The 18,659-nt window shown below is 42.7% G+C and overlaps 1 protein-coding gene across 1 annotated transcript; it reads right to left on the bottom strand.

Moving 5' to 3' along the window:
• Positions 1-9,235: 9,235 nt before the first annotated feature.
• On the bottom strand, positions 9,236-18,061 carry ATP5PO (ATP synthase peripheral stalk subunit OSCP). Its single transcript, XM_048867741.2, has 7 exons — positions 17,941-18,061; positions 17,456-17,506; positions 12,776-12,886; positions 11,663-11,792; positions 11,316-11,428; positions 9,769-9,855; positions 9,236-9,424 (listed from the first exon to the last, which is right to left on the bottom strand). The coding sequence occupies exons 1-7, from the start codon at positions 18,019-18,021 to the stop codon at positions 9,311-9,313; spliced, it is 687 nt and encodes a 228-aa protein (XP_048723698.1). The 5' UTR covers positions 18,022-18,061; the 3' UTR covers positions 9,236-9,310.
• Between the last annotated feature and the right edge of the window lie 598 nt (positions 18,062-18,659).

Genomic DNA, 18,659 nt, shown 5'->3' with positions numbered 1-18,659 from the left:
TGAGGCGTGTGGCATGGCTCTGCATCATGCAATTTCCATATATCAGCACAAGCTCGCTGATCTCTTGTCAAATCAGCTAGCCTGGGGCAGGATCAGTTCACTGACTCCTGCATCCACTCACACCTGCAGGTACAGGTACTGCACGGGACTTCTTAATGTGCAGAGACCCAAATTACAGCATGTTGGAAAAAACTGTATTGTAATTCAAGCCTGAGAGCAAAATGGTATTTTGTCTTGCTGAAGGGACCATAGGAAAAAGTGTTAGGAAACTCTGGATAGGCCAAGTAAAATAACACACCATAGAAATGAAGGTGCAAGGAGCTGTTTTCTTGTCCAGACACACAAGGTGTATATCATAGAATGTATGTTAAATTTTACTAATATTTTACACAAGAAAAAAAATCTTCCTATCTAACCAATACTTTAATAGGTGCTTTTGTGTAGAAGTTATCTGATGATTGGCTACATGGCAATGATACACTATGCTTGCTGCATGTTTTAACCATTTATATGATCAAGCTAGGTTACATTTTGAGTTGAGTGTCACTGAGCCATCATATAAACACCCACTCTAAAACCTTCTAGAGATCTTAAAGAATCCAAAGGACACCAGCACTTTAAAACTGGCATTTAACTTTCTTGAAGGTGGTAAAGTTGTTACAATTTTGCATTGGGTGAAAGAGCTTTTTGTTTGATCAAAATGCAAGCTGTTAAAACAGGCAATTATACTTCTGAGTGAAAAAGGAAAAACGTGCAAGTTTTTAAAACCATGATTCCTTGATATGACGAAAGAATGATATGATGGCAGAACATTATAGCAGGCAAGGAAGGTCTGATTCATTGCTCTATTACATCAAGTTTATATTAACTTCTACAGAGTTACACTGCGATAATGAAATAATGAATCCGGTATGGAGTGCTCAGCATGACACACTTAATTTACCTGCCATTGCCTTATAGATGGGGTTTGCTAAGCTGCCCAAGGGAGTCTGACATGCAAATTCCATAGGAAGTCAATGGAATCTGGGCATCTATTTCCTTTAGGTTCCTTTGAAAATCCCAGCACATACAAATACAACAATGGCCATCATTAAAAGATGGATCCTTATTACTACCTAGTGGAGTACTGTGTGCGCGGTATCTGCCATTCTAAATATACAGGTAAATACTGCAGTGAGGGCAAGTGTCCCTTTATTTAATAGAGCCCACATTACCTTCCGCTAGACAAACAAGCTCAGTGATCAGTCAGAATCAGCACCTCCGAATGGAGTCATTTATTTCACAGAAAATCTTCAGGGCGAGTGAAATTGCAGTTTGTATGTGGCAGTCTTGAAACAAGTTGGGACTTTCATTCTCCTCCACTATCCCCCAGCTCACTAGTGGGTAAAATATACCAATGTGCAGGGGGTCAGCACAATGTACAGTCGTCTTTAGTCCTCACAATAATGCTCTTGTGGGACTGAAGCAGCGTGTAGGCCTTGTCCTGCCCCTTGTTTGCTGACTTTGTTTTCTTAGTGAGATATATTTGCTTAGAAATAACATGTAGTAGCAGTTTCTTGGTCGGTGGTGTAATGCTTTTTTATAGATCTTTTCTAAACATAATACTGTGACATTTCAGCACATTCACTGCCTTCACTGAACAAATGATCTTGCTTTGGGTACAGCCGTTAAAAACCATACTGAGAGCGCCCACAAGAGGCAAAACCGTGTGTTTGTAGTTTGGCTTTATACTGTAATACAGAATCGCAAGGTAATGTAGTCATAAAGGGAAGTTTCCTTCACTCCTGTCCGCTCTTCACGTACAGTAAGTGCATTCATCCTAACAAGGGGAGAGCTGGGTGTCTCCCAACACTTCCTCAGGATGAATCCTGGTAACACTAGTGAGTTACAGGAAGTGACCAGACCCACATTGTGAAAAAGATTAAAATTGCTTAGTGATGGTGATGTATTGTCAAAGGCAGAACGTCCTAACTAGTGTAATTTCAGAGAGCTCAGAATACAAGAGCAAATCTTTCAAACTGGATTCTTCTAGCACTTCAGTATAAAAACTCAAACCCAGGGACTGTAGGAAATCTTCACTATTAGCAAAGTTGGCGCCCACCCCCATCATAATAAATAATAATAAACCACTGGTAAAGCTTGCATCTGTAAGTTGTTCCCAGCAGGCAGACTCCTGCATCCACTGAGCCGCATTGAATTCAGTGGAGCTCCTTGAAGGATCAGGGTCTTCAGGTGTTACTAAGGGCCCTCAGAGTAATCTTTCTGGGAACCCTGAGGCCTGGACTTGCATGTCTCCTGTGCTAAGAGGAGACACCCTAGTATTTAAAGAACTCTCCCATAATTCCTTGGACATAAAATACTGCACTAGGGCTCTTGGCTTTCGTGGTGTGAGCCAGACAGTCCTAAGGAGCACCCAAGAGTCACATAAATATCCTTTTGGGCCCATGCCATTGCTACAGGAAGAATTGGATCCATGATCTTTCCATGAGCATCAATGTGCCAAATATCCGTTTCTCACAGGACTGACTTCCTCAGCCTGTTTGAGTGCAATGTCACTAAAATCATTCTCCTATTTATACCAGTACCAGCAGGGAGGACAATCGTTCCCTTAAATGAGGGCCCGATTCATCTCCCATTAAAGTCAATGGCAAAGCTCTTACTGATTGCAGTGACAATTGGGTTAGGCCCTTAGTGCAGCTTTGGGTACAAATACAGTCCACTCACATGGGGCATGAGGTGCATTCTTCAAAGCACAATGGGGAGTTTGCCTGAGCCACTCCCTTCCCTCTTGTATTTTGTTGAATGTAGGTGGAGGTCATTGAGCCCAGGGAACGTTTAGCTCTCTGCCTGGGTTCCAGCAGGATGCTTAGGATACGGCTATACTGCAAACAAACAAAACCCAAACCCATGGCAGAGAATCTCCAAGCCTGGGTCAACTAACTCAAGTTCACAGAGCGTGTGCTACAGGGCTAAGAAGAGTGGAGTAAGCATTCCGGCTCAGGCTGGAGCCTGGGCTCCGAGACTCTCCCCCAGACTCTGGGCTTCAGAGCCTGGGCTACAGCTTGAGCCCAATGGTCTTCACTGGGATTTTTAGCCCCATAGTGCAAGCCTGAGTCAGCTGACCCTGGCTCTGAGACTCGCTGCTGTGGGCCTTTCTTTGCAGTGTAAACAGAAGCGTACTCCAAGGTGCTAGATGATGGATGGCTAACTCCTAGGCCAGGGGTAGTCCATTATTTTTTGTTAAGTTCCACGTGCCAGAAAAACATTTTTCACACCACAATAACAATGATAATAAGTAAAAAACAAAAAGATGTTGGGTCCATTCAAAAGCATCTAATGATCTGGATTTGGTCTGCCTATTGACTGCCCATCCTAGGCTGTCTTCGTTGCAGGCTCCAAAATAGACTCATTCACGATGTGGGAATGTTTAGCATCTGGCTAAGCCTTTGCCTATATTTCTCCACAACAGTCCAGTGTTCTTTCGTCCTGTGTAGAGTGCTTGGATATTCTAAGTCTCTTGTCGCTTAAACACATGCATTTGGAAAGTGGTCAGTCTCCCACTCTATTTAATCTACACAGAGGCGCTATTCAAACCACCAGTGATCTCTGTATATATTGCTACCATAGGGGCTACTTTCTAGGCTACTTAATGGAAGCTCATCTGTCAGCCCTGCCATCTACAATGACAGCTCTATGGCCCTGGTTCAGCAAAGCACTTTAGCATGTGCTTGGATGAATAAGGATGGGATTACTCCTGTGGTTAAAGTTAAGCAGCTGCTTAAGTTCTTTGCTGAACAGAGACAGACTTAGTCATGTGCTAGAGTGCTTTGCTGGTTTGGGGCCTCAATTATACAGTCCATTCAAGTTATCTGACTCCCAGAGGGAGGGAAGGTTACAATATATAGCCCTGCATGGAACAGAACATCAGGCTTCTGCTGAGTTGGAATCAAAGCATTTCATATTCTTGCAGTTTTGATCTCAGCTTTCTCCCTTTTTACAAGCTGCTATTCATTGGGTTTGTAACCACTGACCGCTAGAGAATTTTCTTTACAGTGTGTATCATGATTGAAATCTTGATCTACAGCAACACACTTAAAAATAATGAAATAGATAATTTTATAAGTTGATTCAGGAGCCAAAAGCCCTTTCTATTTACCAAGTGTAATGACAGTGCAAAGCCAGACTGTTTGCTCCAAAAGGTGGCATAGTGTTTGGGACCTGACTCAAGCACCTTGAATGAGACAGCAAGTTATTGTACTGATAAACTCTACAAAACTTTTGCTAGACATACCTAATTATATATTTTCTACACGAGTTTTTATGAGGGAATGTTTTTTAATGTTCATTTTACAAATGTTTACCTTGAAAAGCCCACCTTTTGTTACACGCAAGTAGCATTCGGCGGGGGGGTGGGGGAGATAATCATTATGGCTAATACAACTTTTGTAATGTTATCAAAATTGAGAGGTAACAAATATGGACTTTTCCAGCATCACTAGAGTCTAAACTCATATTGCAGTGCGCGCCACTGTGGAATTTCAATCAGTGCTAATCTATCACTTATTGGGGGGAGAGGGATAACTCAGTGTTTTGAGCATTTGAGCAGGGTTGTGAGTTCAATCATTGAAGGGGCCATTTAGGGATCAGGGCAAAAATTGGGGATTGGTCCTGCTTTGAGCAGGGGGTTGGACTACATGACCTCCTGAGGTCCCTTCCAACCCTGCTATTCTATGATTCTATGATACCAGTCAAAACCTTTGAAACACAGAAAAGTTGGTAATCGTGTCGAATTGCTGTAGCTTTGAGAGGGTTTGCCCTGTACAGTATATGCATTCCACATGAAACTTGGCATTGTGTTCATGTGCGTAGGCACGCAAATCTATTTCAATGTATATATAAATACATACACATATATATGTGACTATGTGTGTATACAGTAATAAAAACATGGCTATGTTGTCAAATATTACATAACAGAAAAAGGAGTAGACAATTTTTTGTTTTAAATATTTTAAAGTGTGAACTGTGTTTGAGATTATTTTTCTGTGTATATAAAGATATTTTTAGGACCTAACTTAAGTGCATAAAAAGGTGTAGTAGAAATATGTTAAACTAGCATAGTTGTTTGACACAGTAATTAGAAGAGGTTCTGCTGAGCTTAATTCCTTGCACTTCTTTAAAGCTGTAAAATACGTAGTTAGCAATAAATTCTAGGACCTCAAAACATCAAGCAAGTAAAAGGGAACTGTTATGTGACCAGCGATCTGATGGTACTAACAGCCAGCAGTTCTTGAAGGTTGTAATGGGCACAGATGAGAATGGTAGCAGCATATGCAAGAGAAGAAATATGGTCAGAGCCTAAGAAACTAGATTGGAAACTAAAGAGTAGTTTTCCCCAGAGATTTGTGGTCAGTCTGCACTACAAAAGCTAAAGGATTTGAGTTGCAGCCTTAGCTCCGCTAAAGTCTGATCTTTCACCATTTATTAATCAAAAATTGTCCAGGGAAGCTCTTCTTTAGTCGGTGTCACAGATCCAGCATGACGGGGGTAGAAAGCACTGTTACCGCCCACTTTTTTGGTAGCATTTTGACCATGGGCTTGTTGCGAACTTCCCAAGTAATGACTAGCCAATGCAGCTGGGCTTTTTAATCTGCTGTTTGTTTGCTTTCACTTCAGTCATTTTAGTGCTGGTGAAAGATGGTTAATCAAAGTATTTTAACCCTTTCTAAGCTGCTACTTTGGGCTTTTCTAGCTGACGGGCTGGTGCGCAGCAAGCTGGGGTGTAGAACTACAGCACACTAAGGTGCTGTGCACCGATTGTCCATACTAGTGCACACCACAGCTTCCCAGTCTGCTTTGACTGACTCCCCTTTTGGTAGCATCTGAGGACTCCTTCAGTACGTTCACCACACAGTGCCAGTTCAGCTGTGGCCATCCAGGCAGGGCTCATGGGATGCGATCACTAGATTCCCACCGTGCAGAGAGTCTTGTTTCCTGAATCAGGCATAGGTGTTGGTGTTTGCAGAACAACCCCACAGCAGTCTCATTGTGTGGTGCACAGAGCACCACCAATGAAATTTACTCCCGTGCTGAAGCCCAGCACAAGGTCCATATATTACTGGCATCCAGTTTCAGTGGGGCATAAGCCTGCGCTAACTCACGGCATATGGAGGCATTGGCATCGTTGTGGAAAATGAACCATGTGTTGTGTTTGGATCAGAACAGCCTGAGGCTACCGTTATTCAAGCATGCGCATGCAGGGAGAGTCAGCCAGCCTAGCTGCTCTACCCAAACAGGAACACACAGAAGTTTATCTAGGTTACAGGCAATATTCAATTACTCACATTTCCACATTAGTATTTTTCCAAACCTTGGCAGTCTAATACCTTATTAGGAATAGAGCCAAAACCAAGCTTTTCCTGTTGTTGACAGGTTATTCTTTTGCGGTTAACAGTTCTCCTAATCCTAGCTGCTATGGTTACATTTCTTAATCTGGGCTGTTGCAATTGCTTTACAATGGAATTTTCCTCACTCTCTTCTCATGCCTTCTGACCACATACACCCGTTAGCTTGACCAAAGATTAGGCCTATCCAGTTTTTTCTGTACAGCATCCTTATTAATTGATGAAATTACAGGTCAACCCTCTCTTGCCTTGAAAAAATGCATCTTCTTGTGAGGCCAGTTTGCCCAGTAGAAAGACAGGTTTTGGTTGAATGTGAGGTAATTTGCTGTTTTCCTACTGTGGCTACTATTTAAATATCAGCATTATGAAAGGAAATACAGTGTATCTGTAATGTTAAAAGTTCTTCCCCAACTAGTTTACAGTTCACAAAGGACTAGATGCTTTTTAGAATGCTAATTCATGATTAATAGGTTTTGTAGAATACCCTATTCCTTTCTTCAGTTAACTGGAAAAGGAATTTAGCTCTAAAACCTTTACAGACTTTATCATGGGTACTTTTTACTTTGTGTTGGTAGGTTATTGAAAAAGGCAATCCATAGTATTTTTACATAAAATGGGGAACACCCTCTTGCTGGTTGTGTTGTTGCTTGCTAGTACACTTGTGGACAAGTAAACGGTATTGTTTAGTTTCCTTTAAAAAAAGTATTGTACTGTTCATCAGAGCCTACAAATTCATAAGGTATTATAAAATACTTGTGCTGCCTGTCTTTATCTTAGATCTGGTTAAACAGGGAAGTTGTATTTTTCTGAGGAAAAAAAATTATTTGTACTGTTAATTTAGATATCTTTGGATCTTTATCCATTCCATGCTTTTTTTTTTTCAACTGGTCATTGTAGGTAATAATGGAAAATACATAATTAGACACCACTGTTCCTTTATATTATGAAAATCTCAAACATGCTTGGATGAACATTTTTGAATCTGCTGTTTCCTTTGCTCCACTTGTTTAAGTTATTCCATTTATGAACGAGGTCAAAGAACAGAGTTTTTAGTATTCCTTTTGTACAAATTACACTCACTTCCACTACTGTATTCAGTGAGATTAACACTGCAAATAAGTTTCTATTCTTTTTGTTTGACAAATTACTGTATGTATGTGAAATTACGCAAGAATAAACCTAATTTTTTTTAACAATGAATTGTGTATGTTGTCAAATGTGTAGAAAAGCTTGAATCATCAATGAAATTTTTTTTAAAGACTTACACGATAGTATTTGTATTTCCTTGCATATTACTATTTTTTTTACTAAGGTTTGGCACATACAGCACACTTCATTCAAGGCTTTCTTATCTATAAATAAAGTGTCCCAGCACCTCTGGGAAATAGGTATTTTGTCCCCATTTTACAGATGTGGAAATTGACAGGTTTCAAGTTCAATCCACGCAAACAGTGGAAATGCTAATAGGATCCCTATTCCTCACCCTCTGTTTAGTCCTAAATTACACTTCAGTGTAGGGTTGGGACCCCAGTTAGCACTTTAATTCAGCTGCAGGATTTAGTGTGCTGCTCTACTCTCTGATTTTATTTTCTTTTTCTTGGGGGCCTTACTTTGTCCTAATAGGTAGACATGGCTGGTTCTGGATTTCTCAGCAGCACTCACTGCAGAGAAAAAGGGAGCTCCCTCAGCCTACAGTTGAGTGTGTGTGTGGAATTGATAGGTCTAGGTAAAGAACTCCTGCAACTCAAGAAGTGCAGCAGTTTCAGCAGGGTGACTCACTTCTCTCCTTCCACCCGCTCCAAACCATTTAATTTCCACTTGTGCTTTTATTTAAATAGGAGAAAAGGAGAGTGGCTTGTACAATGGGTTGTAGTAGGAATTAGCACATCTGCAACAAACTCAGAATAGTATTGCCAGTTCCATGTCTTCTCTGAGGAGCACCAGTCAGGCGCACCCAATAATAGATACCTTAAATAGGTGATCTCACAACTGAGGTAAGTATATTTAAAATCTGTTTCCAAAACCATTTAAGGTTACTTACATAAAAAAAGTCATGAATTTTTGGAGGGTAAACCTACTATTTAAAAAAAACTGAAAGCTGAGGAGAATTAGTAGCCAAATAAACCTTAAGTCCAAAGAAATGCATATTACAATGCAGCCTTACGATTAGCCATTTGCTTTTAATTTATCTTGATTTTGAATATTTTAAGGGATACTTTAAGTGGGAAGTCTCAGTAAATGTATCAACAGATTTTTAAACAATTGTACATTCAGTAGTTTAACAGGCAACCTGTATAACATACAATGTATGATAAACTTAGGTGTTTCAGCCACTTATCAAGTATATAATTTTATGTACTTGGCTGTTGTGAGAACTCATTGATAACGGGTCATTGTTTAACATTCCATCAGCTTCATGACAAAATGTCTGTTTTCAACTAATGGCTGTTTAAGCATTTACACTGTTCCTGTTTTTGAAAACAGACTGACTCATGGAACAGCAAATGTAATCTGGTGGCATTTATAGAGCACTCATCCTTGTAGTGCCCTGTATGAACACTGTTCCTGGATTAAAAGACAGCAGCAATAACTAATGTAGTGCAACTCAATAGTTTGACCAATTGGTCAACTTTTCCAGAAAATGTTCTCCATTGCCTTCAGAGTTACATAGCTAGATTCAGGCCAAGCCCATTTTCCAAACCAAGAGTTACAGGGTGGCTAAAGAGCGCTCTGTAATTGATGCTCTTTACAACCTAACTTTGGAGAGGTTACTGAAGCTAATGCTGCATTTCAGAGTTAATCACCTTACTCTAAACAAACACTACAGCCTATTGAAGGAGAAATATTTTATTGTTTCCATATAATAGATTGATAGGTTTCACTGTGAAAAACAGTTGGATAAGATGTTACACAGTATCTCTCATGATTTTGGTCAGTTTCTGAATCTTGGATTTTGTTGACATGTCAGCATACTTATCCCCAATGCTGACAATCATTCCACCCAGGATTGATGGATCAGTCTAGGAAGAAGAAAAAGTTACACACATCTATTAAATGAAAATCCATTGGCCAAATATTCAATTGTCAATCTTTTCTACGCAGTAAAGAAAAAGTTGTCTAATTAATAGGAATCTTGTTCTTGCAGATACTATGATGGAAGTTTAGTAGTTATTAAAAATGCCACTGCATTTAATCAAAAGCAGAGTTTAATATGTATATCAAATTTTACTAAACCAAGAGATTGTAAAATGTGTAAAAAATATTTAGAATAGATCTTTCAACGAAGTCTGTACCTCAGATCTGCCTGTTGGTTACAGAAATTGCTTCACTTTATGCAATTTATTCACAAGTCATTAGTCCTTACCTTGGTCTCCAATTTCAAGACTTCTCCTTTAGCCAAGAAGCCACTCAAAGCTGTTTTTAATTCAGCAAGGCTGGCCTGATCCAAGGGCTGGGGCAGGGGAATAAAAAAAAAAAAAAAAATCAAACTACAGAAAATAAAGGGTTGTATTTAAATATCCAATGTCCAAAATACCTGAATTTTCTATTCCCAAGCTTAATACACAAGCTGGAGGAGGGACTAAAGGAAGAAAGAGCACTGAGCGACACTTTTGGGTAATAAACAGTGAACGTGAGAAAGCATAAAAAGTAGCATTTGTTTGGTGTGCCTTGGACCAGTTAGTTTTAGTTCTACTTAATTACATGAATAGATGTTTCTGATCAACAAGACAGCTGTGTTTTGGTTACACAGGGAAGGTTTATTTTCTGCTGCAAACATGTACTAAAGACTGAAGATAGGAAAGATGGTTAAATTACTGAACTGGGACTCTACTCGCTGGATTGCAATTCTCAGCTTTGCCACAGGGTTCCTGTATGACCTTGGGCAGTCACCTCAGTTCCTCAGCTACAAAATGGAGAGGATATTTTCCTATCTCACAGGGCTATAGAAAGGATACAGTCAGGAATGTTTGTAAGGCATTCAGCTACTCTGGAGATGGGGACCAGACTGGAATCAGAGCAGATTTTGCAGAGAACAGCAACAGTTATAGATTCTAGCTGTGCTGCTGGTAAGTTATTGAAAAAAACAAATTGTGACATCAGTGTCTTTAAAAGCCATAAAAGAGCAGGAATGGGCACAAGAGTGATCATTTTAGCCACAGAAACTTAGCGCATAGACGAGAACTTGTGCACCCAAACACACATGCAAGCCTTTTCATGTGTCCAGTAAGTCATTAACTAGGCTGTTCTTTCAGCACACAACAATGCTCCTGTCTGAAGCTGTGGATGTAGAGAGCTCCATGTGCTTTGTAAACAAGAAATGGAAGCACTGAATATATTTAGCCTGACTAGGAAGCTAATTACAGCGAAGTCCTAGGTTTTCAGAGACTTACTAGGAAAAGTCATTGGCTGGCACCTAGGAGGAACCAAAACTCTGACAGGACTGGAAGTATTTAGTTACTGCCCACCAGACAAGCTAGTGACTAAGTAAAAATGCAAGATCCACTGGCTCTCCAACCTGAGGCTCAAAACTTGAGCAGCCTCCCACTTCCATTTCCCGCAGACCAAGAGCAAAAGGAGCAGGTTTTCCTACCATTTCTGAGAAATTCCTCCTGTGGTTTTCCTCAACCATTTGTCGCTCACAGTTAATTATGTAAGCGCTGGGAAACAACTGAAGTCAGTTAAGGAAAAAAATGCACAACGGTTTTGTTTTCTGGTCAATGGTTGCTGGGGATCTGAAAGCCTGTGTACAAGTAACTTCCATTCAGGTATTGTGGTGAACATGCAGTGCTGTTCATTTCTCAAGCATAGCCAAGCTCAACCTCTTCAGGCTGCTTAGAGCAATTAAGCAAAAAAAAATTGCAGCAACCACCAATTAAGCCCAATCCTGCAGTTCTTATGTTTCTAACTTACATTAGCAGTGGTGATTGAGCAGAGCACTTCTCCACGGTATGCACTCATGATCTTTCCAAAAGCAGAAATTACATCTGGAGCCTGTTGCAAACGACCATTTTCAGCAAGCAATTCTGGAAAAAGAGACGTTGCAATGTTTAAACCAAGTTACATATGAAAAATATATCCAATACAAACTGAGTTAAGAATGCAAAAAAGAGCAAACCACAACAAATACCAAAATGCTTCAATAGTTTCATTTTACATAGACACTTAAGAAATTAAGACAAAGTAAGTAAGTTTGGTCATGAAAAATTAATATTTCCTAGTGTAATGCTCAGACTATAGTTATATCAATGACTACTTACTCATGAAATTGATGGTGATCGGAGACAGTTTCTCTTTTACTAAAACATCACTTATGGTTTTTTGTTTAATTACACTCTTTATATGAGGATTCACGACAACACTAGACAATTTGGGGTCGTTCAAAAGTGTCTAAAAAAGATAAAACATAGGTAACATGATCACCAGTAGAAAACCTTGTGCACCCATTTTTACACACATCCTTGGAAAATGCACAGGTTTACATTAACTAAATGAAGAGGAACATGGAAAGTTTCAAAGCAGAGTAGAAACTTCTACAAACTTCTAATAAAAAGCTTCTTATAAATCTTTCCTGACTTACTGAGCTGGATATAGGAGAAAATCCCTCGCGCCCAAAGCATAGAAGAGTATGATGAAAAATCCCAGGGCAAGTCTAAACTACAGAATTACTGCAATATAATTACGGTGCTCAGAGGTGTGAATAATCCACACCTCTGAACAACATAATTATACTGACTTAGGTGCTCATGTAGACAGCACTATGTCAGCAGGAGAGCTTTTTCCCAACATAGCTACCGGCTCTTGCAGAGGTGGATTAATTATACCAGTGGGAGAGCTCTCTTTCGTCAGCGGAGAGCGTCTTCATTAAATCACTACAGTGGTACAGCTGCAGTGTTTTTAGTGTAGAGCTGCCCCCAGGAACTAAAAAGCTAGCAAGTGAAGATAACCAGAATATGCAAATGTGAAAGTGACAAGATTGAAAAAAGCCTCCAAAGACTACATCTACACTGGAGACTATGTTGTGCTCTAGCTGTTTTGTATGAACATTGCTGGTACAAGCTAAAAAGGTATTTAGTTTGCATTAACATAATCCTCTTTCAAACAGGACTCTTCACATTTTCTATTAAGGCAAGGGCCAGTGTTGAGAACTAGACCAGAAAAGCAACAGCATGTGTTTAATACTAATCATATATTCTATATAAAAATGTGATGTTTTTAAATTTGCAATGTTTAGGATTTGTTAAACAAGGAGAAATCCCTTCTCTATCATTGAAAAGGGGGGGAAACAGTATAAGAAAAGCCATTTCCACAACACTTAGTTTATAGCTTATTTTTAAATTGTTTAGAGAAGTAACTGTATAAGACCTACTTACTGATATTCGACTAAGCTCCTTTTCTACCTGGTCCAGTTTCTTCTGCTTAGAAGCAGCAGAGTAGAGAGCAGTTGCATAGCGACCTTCCAGTCCATAAACCTGGATTGGAGGCTTGAAAAACAGAAGAGTCAAATTAGTGACTCCTAAGGCTTGACAGTTACTAACTCAGAGCAGGTTTAACATCAGGAGATGCACAACTTTCCTCTTGAAAAACAACCTACCCTTAAAGGTTTTGACCTACCACAAATACCAAAAAAAAGTGAAAAATGAGAGCTTTTAGAAGCCCACTGTTACCTAGTTGCATTTTTTTGCGTATTCATGGGATAGGTGATCTGAACGGCTTAGCTCCCTGTGCTTTTTGGATGACATTAAACAAAATACCATGGAGGGCTGCACTCTCTCTGGGGTTAGGCCCCCTGGCTCCACTGCTGCCTGGAACCGTACCTCTGAACCTTCTTTCTCCGTGAGCCCCCTCAGGGAGTCCACTCACACTGGACCCACGAGGCCTCCACACCCAGAGGGAGCAATGCCACCCCACAGTGACTCTCAGCCATCGTAAAACAGAAGGGTTTATTGTACATCTGAACACAGCACAGGGCCCTCAAGCCTAGAAAGTCTCAGCACTGTGCAACCAGGTGGCTCAGGCTGCTCTCTGCCCCCAGTCCAGAAGTGACCTCCTTCCAGCCAACCACCCTATATCACCTTCCCCACAGCCTCTCCTCCGTCCTCTTTCTTCGGTCCCAAGCAAACAGACCACCTGGACTCTCTCTCTTCCGTCCTTTGTTCCCACTGGCCAGAACCGGCTGCCTTTCTGCCCAATTTTAGTGGAAGGGTCAACTAAACTCCCAACAAAGTCAACAGGAGTTTGACTGGGTCCGACAACAGATAGTGTGTGACAGCTGCTAATTATGTCACTGCACTAAACCAGGATTTTCAAGAGAGACTAGCAATTTTGGGTGCCCATCTTGAAAGACCTTGAAGGGGCTTGATTTTCAGAAAGTAGTGAACAACACCTACTATCAGAGTTCGGACCTGTTAACGTGTGTTAAGCTAGTCACACAAAAATCACTGGTCACTTAAAAAAATCTTGACCCCTGTAGATAGGAACGGTCCATCAAGCCCACTATCCTGTCCTCTGACAGTGGCCAATGGCAGGTGCCCCAAAGGGAATGAACAGACAGGTTATCATCAAGTGATCCATGCCCTGTCACCCAATCCCAGTTTCTGGCAAACAGAGGCTAGGGACACCATTCCTGCCTAACCTGGCTAATAGCCATTGATGGACCTATCTTCCATGAATCTATCTAGCTCCCTTTTGAACCCCGTTATAGTACTGGCCTTCACAATACCCTCCGTCAAGGAGTTCCAGAGGTTGACAGTGTGTTGCGTGAAAAAATACTTTCTTGTGTTTATTTTAAACCTGCTACCTCTTAACTTCATTTGGTGGCCTCTTGTTCTTGTGTTATGAGAAGCAGTAAATAACACTTCCTTATTTACTTTCTCTATACCACTCGTGATTTTATAGACTTCTATCATATCCCTCTTTAGTCGCCTCTTTTCCAAGCTGAAAAGTCCCAGTCGTATTAATCTCTCCTCATACAGAAGCCGTTCTATACCGCTAATCATCTTTGTTGCCCTTTTCTGAACCTTTACCAATTCCAATAAATCTTTTTTGAGATGGGGCGACCACATCTGCACGCAGTATTCAAGGTGTTGGCATAGGCAATATGATATTTTCTGTCTTATTATCTATCCCTTTCTTGATGCTTCCCAACATTCTGCCCGCATTTTTGACTGCTGCTGCACATTGAGTGGATGATTTCAGAGAACTATCCACAATGACTCCAAGATCTCTTTCTTGAGTGGTGACAGCTAATTTAGACCCCATCACTGTATATGTATAGTTAGGATTATGTTTTCCAATGTGCATTACTTTGCATTTATCAACATTAAATTTCATCTGCCATTTTGTTGCCCAGTCACCCAGTTTTGTGAGATCCTTTTGTAGCTCTTCGAAGTCTGCGTGGGACTTAACTATCTTGAGTAGTTTTGTATATCTGCAAATTTTGCCAATGTTCTTTTTCCAGAACATTTATGAATATGTTAAATAGGACTGGGCCCAGTACAGATCCCTGGAGAACACCACTATTTACCTCTCTCCATTCTGAGAGCTGACCATTTATTCCTACCCTGTGTCTCCTATCTTTTAACCAGTTACCAATCCATGAGAGAACCTTCCCTCTTATCCCATGACTGCTTATTTTGCTTAAGAGCCTTTGGTGAGGGACCTTGTCAAAGGCTTTCTGAAAATCCAAATACACTATATCCACTGGATCTCCTTTGTCCGCATGCTTGTAATAAACTATTAAAAATAATAAAATAAAATATTTAACTCCCTTTTCTCAATAGCTCTTTGGGATGCCTTTGGTTTGATCATTAAGTTTAACTTCCTATTGAGCTTCTCATATTTAAAACAATATGAATTAGTTAGTGTTAAAAAGGTTGTCTTGTTGTCACTCAAATCACTTTAAGCAGGAAGCTCTGGTAAAAAGCTTTTACCACCTTTAAAAGGAATTCCTGCTTTGATAGAAGAGACTTATTTCTACTACTGCTGCTACACTGGAAGCTACAGAGATGCAGCGAACCTGTCCTGGTACTGGACATACCCCATAGGACTAAGGGGGCAGCACTGAGAAAAAGGATCTGTTGTCATACCCCATGCCAAAGGATAGGGCAGGTGAAATTCATGCAAACTAACTGTACAGGTAACCAACAAAAATGAAAAGCTAAGAACTGGCAAATACTTCAGGCGTTCTCCCACATATCAGCACTACAAGAGGAACTGAAACAAAAATAACCAGCTTGAAAAGAACACATTTGCATCATCAAGTAACCAACAGACATTCCAATTAAATAAAATTACTATTGCATTATGCAAACAAGTAATCAAGGGGCTTAAACCTGTTCCAGAAGAGATGCCTCAATTAACTGCAGCTTGTGGTTTTTCAGGTAAATGAGGCAGAGACACTCTTGGGACGCTCATTCTGTGCACAGACACAGCCAAACCAGCACACGCTGAACCAACAATACTGCACTTGTGCCTCCTGGGAAGCTAAGTTAAGGGGACTGGATAGTTGAAGACGTTATTACACCTGCCTAGGAACAGTAAAGCCTGGGCATAACAGTAGAGGACAAATAGCCAACATAAGCCCGCTGAAATTGCCCCGGGAAACTCCCTGCGCGACAAGAAAAGGAGTACTTATGGCACCTTAGAGACTAACCAATTTATCTGAGCATAAGCTTTCGTGAGCTACAGCTCACTTCATCGGATGCATACTGTGGAAACTGCAGAAGACATTATATACACAGAGACCATGAAACAATACCTCCTCCCACCCCACTCTCCTGCTGGTAATAGCTTATCTAAAGTGATCATCAAGTTGGGCCATTTCCAGCACAAATCCAGGTTTTCTCACCCTCTGACCCCCCAACACACAAACTCACTCTCCTGCTGGTAATAGCCCATCCAAAGTGACCACTCTCTTTAAAATGTGTATGATAATCAAGGTGGGCCATTTCCAGCACAAATCCAGGTTCTCACCTCCAAAAACCACACACACAAACTCACTCTCCTGCTGGTAATAGCTTATCCTTGCAACAAAGCCTGTTGCCAACTGTGCCCACATATCTATTCAGGGGACACCATCAAAGGGCCTAATAACATCAGCCACACTATCACAGGCTCGTTCACCTGCACATCCACCAATGTGATATATGCCATCATGTGCCAGCAATGCCCCTCTGCCATGTACATTGGCCAAACCGGACAGTCTCTACGTAAAAGAATAAATGGACACAAATCAGATGTCAAGAATTATAACATTCATAAACCAGTCGGAGAACATTTCAATCTCTCTGGTCACGCAATCACAGACATGAAGGTCGCTATCTTACAACAAAAAAACTTCAAATCCAGACTCCAGCGAGAAACTGCTGAATTGGAATTCATTTGCAAATTGGATACTATTAATTTAGGCTTAAATAGAGATTGGGAGTGGCTAAGTCATTATGCAAGGTAGCCTATTTCCCCTTGTTTTTTTCTAACCCCCCCCCCCCGACGTTCTGGTTAAACTTGGATTTATGCTGGAAATGGCCCACCTTGATTATCATGCACATTGTAAGGAGAGTGGTCAGTTTGGATGAGCTATTGCCAGCAGGAGAGTGAGTTTGTGTGTGTTGGGGGGTGTGTGTGTGTGAGAAAACCTGTATTTGTGCTGGAAATGGCCCACCTTGATTATCATACACATTGTGAAGAGAGTGGTCACTTTGGATGGGCTATTACCAGCAGGAGAGTGAGTTTGTGTGTTGGGGGGGCGGAGGGTGAGAAAACCTGGATTTGTGCTGGAAATGGCCCAACTTGATGATCACTTTAGATAAGCTATTACCAGCAGGAGAGTGGGGTGGGAGGAGGTATTGTTTCATGGTCTCTGTGTATATAATGTCTTCTGCAGTTTCCACAGTATGCATCCGATGAAGAGAGCTGTAGCTCAGGAAAGCTAAGCTCAAATATATGGGTTAGTCGCTAAGGTGCCACAAGTACTCCTTTTCTTTTTGCGAATACAGACTAACACGGCTGTTACTCTGATCCCTGGGTGACCAAACCCTTGTCGGCGACCCTACCTTTACCAGCTGGGACGCGGGCCCGGCCAGGGAGGTGCTGAAGAAGCGCAGCTAGAAGAAAAGAGGGCGGGGGTGGGGGTTAACGTGTAATTTTCCGCAGTAAGGAAGTCAGCCGGGAGGAAAAACAACCGCGAGCCGAAGCCGGGGCGGGGCCTGGGGCGCTCAGAGCGGGGGCGTCTCACCATCGCTTGGGCCACGGGCTCGCCGGGCGACCACCCCCCGAGCCGCTTTTCGGGCCCGAGCGAGCCTCGTGGTCACAAGCCGGCCCCGCTCGGCCCGGCCGGGCGCCGCAGCAAGGAAAGAACCCAGGAGTCCGGGACCCCCCGCCCCCCACCAGGGGCTCCCCGGGCCCGGCTCGCGGGGGGGGGAGGAGGGAGGCGGGCAGCGGCCGCCAGGCCCGGCCGAGGAGCCCATAGACCCCGGGGCGGTGAGGCCCGGCCCCTTCCCGCTCGGGTCCCCGCGAGCCCGGCGCTGCTGTCGGTCACCTTCCCCGGGAGCCCCGCGGCCGCCGCCATAGTCTCCTGCTGCTGTAGGTCACACCTCGCTCGCCGGCGGCTAGGACGCATGCGCAGTACTACACCGACACCCCTCCCCCGCCGCGGGGCACGCTGGGAAAGCGAGTCCTGGGGCCCCGCCCGCTCCTGGGGATTGTAGTTTGTCAGCGAGCGCTGCCGCCACCGCACTGGGGTTGGGAGGTGGAGGGGGCGGAAGGGACGGGACGTGACGTAAAGCGGTGGGCGGAAACAGCCTCAGCCCTGGGCACCATGAGTCCGGACCCCCGGAAACATGAGTTGGACCCGGAACCCCCGGACGTTCTCACCCCGCCAGCGTGGTGTAGAAACGGCTCCTCGACGGAACGTTCTGCTTGGGTTGTACTGAGCGTGCGCCCATCGACTGAGCATGCTCCGTGGCAGCAGTTGAAGCCCCAGCCCTCGCCCTGCCCTTACTCGGACTCAGCTTCCACTGCCAGGCCTTTACAGCAGGGGGCGGGAGCTGAGCCCTGCGGGGAGAACAGAAGAGCGGCCATCCGGGGTCAGACCGAAGGCCCACCCAGCCCAGTATCCTGTCTTCCGACAGTGGCCAAGGCCAGGGGCCCCAGAGGGCATGAACAGAACCATAATCATCAAGTGGACCATCCCCCGTCACCCATTCCCAGCTTCTGGCAAACAGAGGCTAGGGACACCATCCCTGCCCGTCCTGGCCA

The sequence above is a fragment of the Caretta caretta genome, chromosome 1 (genome assembly GCF_965140235.1).
Source record: "Caretta caretta isolate rCarCar2 chromosome 1, rCarCar1.hap1, whole genome shotgun sequence".
In the NCBI taxonomy this organism is placed as follows: Eukaryota; Metazoa; Chordata; order Testudines; family Cheloniidae; genus Caretta; species Caretta caretta.
This window is presented reverse-complemented; position numbering and strand designations above follow the sequence as displayed.